General features: G+C 36.6%; 1 protein-coding gene across 1 annotated transcript in view; it reads left to right on the forward strand.

Annotated features, from left to right (window-relative positions):
- Positions 1–9,116, forward strand: part of KIAA1107 (KIAA1107 ortholog) — a 90,609-nt gene that overhangs the window by 51,218 nt on the left and 30,275 nt on the right. Inside the window, exons 6-7 of the mRNA XM_014550050.1 lie at positions 2,512–2,592; positions 3,813–3,909. Of these exons, the coding sequence (XP_014405536.1) occupies positions 2,512–2,592; positions 3,813–3,909 (178 nt within the window). The remainder of the gene's footprint in view (positions 1–2,511; positions 2,593–3,812; positions 3,910–9,116) is intronic.

Genomic DNA, 9,116 nt, shown 5'->3' on the forward strand with positions numbered 1-9,116 from the left:
TAAAAAAAGATAGCTATAAGTGCCCTAATAAGCCATTTATTTAAACATTTCATTAAACATTTATTAAGCATGTATTATTTAAGGCCATAGAATCAAAGCAAACACCTTTCTAAGTACTGCCCTGTGGGACTCCATTTCTTATCTTCTTGCCTTCTTCCTTTTATTCATTCCTTAAAGTTTAGCAGATATTAGGTCCTATGCTTAACAAACTATGGGTGTCTTATCAGCACTGTCCTCACTCTGATTCCACTGCATAGCTCCAGTGCTATGTGGGAAATGGGAAATCTTCTCATCCTGGGATAGTGAATCAATGCTGACATTCTGCTGCTACTAGAGATGCAAGGATAACTAAGATACAAACCCTCCCCTCACATAACTCAGTCTAGAAGGAGAAACAAATATATAAATAAAGATATTACAAGTCAGTTTGATAAATGTGATAATGAAAGTATATATAGCATACTTCTTAAGAGCCCAGGCTTTGGAGTCTGTCTGCCTGGATTTAAATTCCAATCCATCACTACCCATTTGACCTGGGGCAAGTTACTTAATTTCAGTTTTTTCATCTATAAAATGAGACTAATAATGGTACCTACTGTTGAGTTGTTATGATGATTAAATGTGCTAATGGCATTCAAAATGCTTATTAGCTCAGTGACTGATTCATAATAAGTGCTCAATATAGATGTTAGTTATTATTGTGTTTAACAGTCAGTGATTTTTTTTGCCTTAGGGCACTAAGGAAAAAAATCAGAGATAAAGAATCACATGTCTTGTGTCTGAATGAAGTAAATAGGGAGAGGATTTTTTTTAAAGTATATTTTTGTTTATTTCAGAAAGGAAAGGAGGAGAGAGTGAGATAGATACATCAATGATGAGAGAGAATCATTGATCGGCTGCCTCCTGCATATCCCTTACTGGGGATGGAGCTGGCAACCCAGGCATGTGCCCTGACCGGGAATTGAACCATAACATTCTGGTTCATGGGTTGACGCCCAACCACTGTACCATACCATCCGGGCAACAGGAGAGCATTTTCAGCCAAGTGAACAGTATGTGCTAAGGCATGGATGTATAAGGAATTACAGGTAGTTCTGGTATAGGAAATAAGTAGTTCACTTTTCTTGGAACAGCTGCTAGAGAGGAAGAACCAGAAGTCAGATGATAATGAATACTGTACACCACGCTAAGGAATTTGGACTTTTTTTCTTGTGGACTATGGAGAATTGTTGAAGTGGAAGGACTATATCAGATTTATATTTTAGCAAAGTCACTCTAATGGCAGTGTGAGAAATGGAAAGCAAGGAGATTATTTTAGGCAGGAAACCCATATGAAAATGTTATCAGAGAATGCCTTTCTCTGTTGTTGGTGAGAGTAGGGTTCTTGGGGTGCTGCTGGAATAAGCATTTCCGGAGGCTCCCATGGGAGGATGAGATGTGGTCGAAAGCTTCATTTGTGTGGAATTACATCCCTCAGTTTCTAAAGTCCCATTTCCCTTAAACCAGTCCAAGAAGATATGCAACTGGGGATTCAGCGGTGCTAGAAGCAAAGCCAGAGTCTAGTTTCCATTCCATGTTGGAATTGGCTCCAGCACAGCATCAGGCTAGTTCCAGTCCATCAGTCCATTGTGTGGGCAAATGCAGGGGAGTGTACCCCCTGCAACAATAGAGCCAGGAGCCCAGGACACAAGAGCGAGCAAGAGGCAAGAGAGGGCACTCCTTTGTTTAGGAGCTTATGTATCTCAAGTCTTCCTGTGCTTGCAGTGACCACACCTACTCTGCCCAATGACCTATTCCCAGGTGCGACTGACAAGTACCTTCCCTATGTCGCCCAGAATTTACTGGGCATGCCTATAATATTTGCCTTCCCTTTGTTCCTTCCCTGTTAATTAATAACTGATAACTGGGTTTATTACAACGGTATCAAAAGGATTCTGTCATAGAACTGAGGAGAGAAAATGTGAGGCTAAACCATAATAAATAATAAGTAATCAGTGGTGTGATAATTTGCTAATAACACTTTATAACATATAAAAAGCCATAGCTGCAATCATACTTCATATTAAATTAATGGCATACCTGCATGGATGTTATTTGAAGAATATATTCTTTAGATAAAAGTGAGATTAAAACTTTATCTTGGCTATGCCCTAGCCGGTTTGGCTCAGTGGATAGAGCGTCGGTCTGTGGACTGACGGGTCCCAGGTTCGATTCCAGACAAGGGCATGTTCATTGGTTGCGGTCACATCCCCAGTAGGAGGTGTGCAGGAGGCAGCTGATCGATGTTTCTCTGTCATCGATGTTTCTAACTCTCTATCCCTCTCCCTTCCTCTCTGTAAAAAATCAATAAAATATATTTTTTAAAAACACAAAATGTATAAAATACAAACAATGTAACAAAAAAAAACTTTATCTTGGCTAAAAGTTTATGGGAAAATAGAATGTATAATTAATATCAGTTAAACCTTAATTATTTCTGGATTTGCGTTTAGTTTTCCTTTCTTTTTTCAGTATAAACCATGTAGAAATGAATGTTATGATGTATTTTATATATGGAGGAACTTTGGACTTTCCAGACAAAGCTAATGTTGGGTATGTATTATTTTTTAATTATGTTAAATATAAAAGTATTAATATTTTTTGGCTTCTGCTTTGTTGAGCTATGTTTCAAAGTATCAGTGAAGTAGAAGCTTCACTTTTATTACCTGTTTTGCCATATCTTGTGTGTATTTGGGAATATCTAAAAATAATGTTACTGTTTTTAGAAGAAAAAATGTTCTAGCAACTCAGTAATAAGGTTAAGAAAAGTCTTTATTAGACTTAAATTATGTTAGAAAAACCTTATATTTGTTTTGGAAAATAAATGAGAAGATTTTATAAAACAAAATTGATTGAACCTTTATCAAATTTTGAACAATTATTGTACTACTTTATTTTTTAACTTTAGCATGTCTCTTAAAACAGAAAAAGAAAAACCTTAAAGTTAATTTAAGAATATAGGCATTTTAAAGACCAACAATGATGTGATTCTTAGGTGCTCTATAGTGAAATGCCATTTAAACTGCTGAAATTCTATTGGAGAGTGAAATGTACCTGGTCATCTAATTTTCTGCATGTGCTCTCCTTTTATTGCTATTCTAACATCAAAGTGAAAGCTGCTCTTTTAATATTAAATATTCATTGGTTTGTTTACTTACAAACTGAATAAATATGATTTGGGGAAAGAAAGTATCATGAGTCACAAAGATTCAGTACTGAAGTTTTCCCACCTGGAAACCTATATGAATTTATCTTGCTCTCCAGGCTTGTTGGTTTCCTAAGTACCTAAAGTATGTATGGGTGCTCAGAAATATTTGCCCAATAAAAGAAGTGACTGAAAGCGTTTTGAATAATTGCATGATGTCTCTAATCTTAGGGTCATTTGTAAGCATTTCAATCTGATAAGCATCAATTTGCTACCCCAAAACTTATATTATACAGATTTGTTGCAAAGACTTTATAACTCTAACAGCCTTCAAAGCAGTTTCCTGGATGTTGAGATATATCTGCGATTCTGAGAGGAATTTGATTGAAACATCTTCAAATTTATTTCTTGTTATTCACTATTCAAATCATGTGACAGTGCTTTCGACTTTTGGCCTTTTTGTAATCCATAAAGATTATTTATTATGTGGGGCAGAAAGTTATAATTAAATTAATAATAATAATTTAGGTTTTTCTTTTTTAAAACACTATATATTAGTAGGAAATTACTATGTATTTGCCTTGGTTTTTAAAATGGAGAATTAATACCATATCTATTTTTATTTTAGTAAAATACTCAATATGGCTGATATGTATGGACTAGAAGGATTAAAAGAAGTAGCAATCTATATTTTAAGAAGAGATTACTGTAATTTCTTTCAGAAGGTAATTATTGAGTTTCAGAAATCTTTACCCAGTACTTATGCCTTAAAGTCACACATTATTACCTACTAGATTTTTAACTCTGACAGTGAAGTGTTTACATCTTAAAAATATTAAGTTAACTTAATGGGAACTTTAGTAGACAAATAACTCATGTGCTATACTTAAAACAAAACACAGACATTAAGATCATTTTAAATTAAATAAAATTGAGGTGGGTTTATTGAAAGGATACATGAGTATCCTATACAATTCAGAGATGGAGAAGTGTACATCTGGGACTCAGGGTTTGGAAATAAGAGAAAGGAAATCAGGAACCCAGGTTCCTTTCTACATTTACCAAGGTACATTTATCACAGTGCTTCCCTGGTTCTTTTCCCTGAAATTATACTCCTTTTTTCTAACACTTCTCTTTATAGCATGTACTTGGGGTGGAATATATTTCTCTTCTAAAATACCGACTTCTAAATTTTAGTTTATGTAAACATAAATTTATTGTCTAAAAAAAGATCCTATACTGTGTATTTGTACAGATTCCATTTTGTACATTGTTTTTATTTTTATTTTTTTATATATATTTTTATTGATTTCAGACAGGAAGGCAAAGGGAGAGAGAGAAAGAAACATCAATGATGAGAGAGAATCATTGATCAGCTGCCTCCTGCATGCCCCACACTGGGAACCAAGCCCACAACCCAGGCATGTGCCCTCACCAGGAATTGAACCGTGATCTCCTGGTTTATAGGTCGACACTCAACCACCGAGCCACACTGGCCAGGCTGTACATTGTTTTTATAATCAACAAAAAACAAATCTTAGAAGAATTGTTTATATCAATATTCCCCTCTTATTGGATACTTGAGGCAACAATATACATTGTATGAATTGTAATTTGGTAATTTTAATAATTTCAATAATTAAATTTAGATTTTTGTGTTGGGTAGGACTTTTCCTAGCTCTCTATATGTTGTAGCTAAGGAAGCACCCCATGTACTAAAACAGAGCTATGAACAGATGGGTCTTGTACCACCACCACTATCACAGTCTCAGGGTTTACTGAGGAACAGTTAAATTCAGCTACCTCTACTCGACTCTTTATTCCAGCCTCTATAAGTAAGGGAACTAGCAGGATGGCAGTCTGTGGTGACCTCAGCTTTGTAGAAAGTGAAGAATTCTGGTGAAAGATTTTCCTTCCCTTTCATCTGCTTCCTCCATCTTCCCAACCAAATGAAAGTTAGGAGGGAGATCCAAGCATATCCCAAATAAAGACTAAAGATGTCTTCGCATCCCCCAGAGGGATGTCTACCATAACTATAAAACCAGCCCACTCTGGAGCTTCCATTAAAGAAAAAAAGAAAGTGGTAAGAGATTTTTGGGGAGAGCCTGGAATATGCCTCAGAAACCAATGAGAGTATACTTGAATGTGGATATTTCTAAAAGGAGGAGGAGGCTTGCTGGAGAAGCCAGTACTAATCTGGTGATTAGGGACAATAGTTATTATCATAAATAGAAAAAAGTATGGGGAGTTCACTCGACATTGATATCCTACTGGTGAGTGAATTGTACCTGGTCATCTAATTTTCTGGATGTCCTCTCCTTTTATTGCTATTCTAACATCAGACAAAGTAAAAGATGCTCTTTTAATATTAAATATTCATTGGTTCTTTTAATTACAAACTGAATAAACATGATTTTGGGGAAGAAAGCCTCTGGAGTCACAAAGATTCAGTACTGAAGTTTTGAATGAAAAGGACCTTAGTGGTTCATAAAGATTAGAGGATACAGGGCCTGGTGACACTGTGTCCCACCGGGGACTCACTGTGCATCATGAACCACTAGCAGGGGTCCTCAAACTTTTTAAACAGGGGGCCAGTTCACTGTCCCTCAGACCGTTGGAGGGCCGGACTATAGTTTAAAAAAAAAACTATGAACAAATTCCTGTGCACACTGCACATATCTTATTTTGAAGTAAAAAAACAAAACGGGAACAAATACAATATTTGTATTTGCATGTGGCCCGCGGGTCGTAGTTTGAAGACCCCTGCGAGGAATCTCTATCCACTGAGAGACTCGGGTGAAGTTTATTCTGCCCCTAAAAGAGCCGCCAAATCAGACTAGGCCACCAACACACCAACATCTGAATTAGAGCAAAGTCAAGGACATCTCCCTACTACCATGTTGGTCTCTGGTTAGTTACTTAAGGTGACCATAGCTGCCCATAGCCCTCTTCCACAGGTGTTAGACCTAGACTCTGGAGGTGCAGGGCGACTGCCCTATTCCATACGTTCTACTATCAATATAGTCAGTAATTTAAGTCAGATACGAGATAGGTGTTTAACAGTAGTATACTGAATTTCAATACCAAAAGTAACCACAAACTACTGAAATTTGCCTATAAGGCATTAAGGCAGGGGTGGGCAAACTTTTTGACTCGAGGGCCACAATGGTTTCTTAAACTGGACCGGAGGGCCGGAACAAAAGCATGGATGGAGTGTTTGTGTGAACTAATATAAATTCAAAGGTAACCACAAACTACTGAAATTTGCCTATAAGGCATTAAGGGATAGACTAAGGGGGATTTCGACACAGCATGGTTGACAGCGCTAGGTGGGAAAAAGAAGTTTTATGTTAGTATCTTCTCTGAGCTGAGAATCCTTAATAGACCAATTGCATCTAACATTTACAAAATAATCTCTTTTATGGATAGTCTTATGGGTTGTGTGCAGCTTCTTATATTTTACTTTCAATAATGCCCTCAACTTTAAAAAACAATAGGCATAATATTTGATGCCATCAAAATAACAGAAAAGGAAATTTAAAAAATTATTAATATGGTATTTTGTTGAAAACTTTTTTACTTTATTTTATGTATTTTCATATAGTCTGTATCTCTGTGGTAACATATTTCTCTTTTCATTGACCTGATCTTTAAATTATTTGCTTTATATATTTTGATAATATATATTTGTGTGAACATATCTTTAAATATATAATTTTAACTTCTAGATCTCAGTTATGCAGTTTCTTGGCAGTGACTTAAATATAGTAAGCCTTTAATAACACTCTCCATAGTAATAAAAATTTAGGTATAATATGGTGGGTAACTGACCCTGGAACTCCTGGCAGGCTGACTTCGGTCATTTCATTAACTTTATAGTCTTGCCTTTTACATGACTTTGGGACTTTACTTAGAGTAGTGGTTCTCAACCTTCCTAATGCCACAACCCTTTAATACAGTTCCTCATGTTGTGGTGACCCCCAACCATAAAATTATTTTCGTTGCTACTTCATAACTGTAATTTTGCTACTGTTATGAATCATAATGTAAATATCTGATATGCTATATGTGTTTTCCGATGGTTGCGACCCACATGTTGAGAACCGCTGACTTACAGGGTTATAGTGGGATTTATATATTTTTTGCCACTGATTTAAATTTTTTAGGTAATGATTTAAATATATGTCTTTCCACATTCTACAAGTAGGGTTTGAAAATAACTAAATGTGAGTCAGACTATTTTTACAAAAACACTTGGGAATCAGCATTTTCATATAAGTAAAATTCTCAGAAAGCTAAAGTTAATACGTTAAGCCAGGGATCAGTAAACTTTTTCTGTAAAAGCCAGATAGTAAATATTCTAGGCTTTGTAGGCCATGTGGTCTCTATCACAACTACTCAGTTCTGCTGTTGTAGAGCAAAAGCAGCTAGAGACAGTATATAAATGAAACAGAATAGCAGTGTTCCAATAAAACTTCATTCACAAAAACAGTGGTAGGCTAGATTTGGCCCACAAGCTATAGTTTGCCAGTTTTCGCTTTAAGCAGTAAATTGTTTTATATTTTAATAATTTTATGAAAATTATTCTTGTTATATATCAATTAGTGTACTTTGTTGTAGAGGGCTAGTCATCTATATATATAAAAGCCTAAGCGACCGGCTGACTGTCCGGTAGTTATAATGCACAGTGACCACCAGGGGGAAGATGCTCAACGCACAGGCATGGAAACATGGAACAGACTGATGAATCTCAAAGGAGAGGGGGGAAGGGGAAGGGCAGGAAGAGATTAACCAAAGATCTTATATGCATACTAGAGGCCCGGTGCACAGATTCATCCACCGGTGGGGTCCCTTGGCCTGGCCTGCGGGGATCGGGCTGAAACCAGCTCTCTGACATTCCCCAAGGGGCCCCGGATTGTGAGAGGGCACAGGCCAGGCCAAGGGACCCCACCAGTGCACTGGGCCTCTAGTTCCTAAATAAAATTAGGCTGTTAGACTTTTTAACTCTTGTGTTTGCTTTTATAGTTTTTCAGACTTCTGGGAACTTTTAGGTTGTCAAATATGTCTGTACCAGTAGTCTGTCCCCTCATTCTAGTTTAATACTCTCACCTAAAGTGGGTCAGAAAATCAACTTATTTAACTTGATAGAATTATTAATTTAAAATCAATATATTAAGTCATTTTGATTTTAGGACAACTTAGAGTACCTCCAAGTTATCCAAGGGGAACAATGCAATTGTTAATATGCAAAGCAGAATATTTATATTAAATTTATTAAACACTAATATAACACTTTAAAGAAACGGATATTAGACAATCCAATTAATAGCAATTCATGATTTAAGAGGTTGGAAATCACTGACCTTATTAGGACTATGATGGAGGCATTTCTGAAGAAACTTTTACTCTGAAAGTAGGGTATCTCCAGAAGTACGCATTTAAAGACTATATATACAAATTGGCTAATTGCTGGTCTTTATTGTCTAAACCCTAAATCACAATTAATTACTTTGTACAAAGAAAAATTGAACTTTGTTTACCCTAATGGGCAATAAATGTGCTTAGGAACATAGTCCAAAAAAACTGAAAATATGTGACATGGGCAGCATGTAGCACAGAGGCTTAATGCCAAGAGCAGTGAGTTGTTTTCATTTGTATCTACATTTTATTTATTTGTTATTTTAGCTCATTACTTCTGGTATATGTGCTTTTAAAATATAGCCTATATAATAAAAGGTTAATATGCAAATCGACCATATAGTGGAACGACCGGTCACTATAACATGCACTGACCACCAGGGGGCAGATGCTCAATGCAGGAGCTGCCCCCTGGTGGTCAGTGCGCTCCCACAGGGGGAATGCCGCTCAGCCAGAAGCCGGGCTCATGGCTGGTGAGCACAGCGGCGGTGGCGGGAGCCTCTCCCGCCTCTGT

This window comes from Myotis brandtii, unplaced genomic scaffold (assembly GCF_000412655.1).
Source record: "Myotis brandtii unplaced genomic scaffold, ASM41265v1 scaffold58, whole genome shotgun sequence".
In the NCBI taxonomy this organism is placed as follows: Eukaryota; Metazoa; Chordata; class Mammalia; order Chiroptera; family Vespertilionidae; genus Myotis; species Myotis brandtii.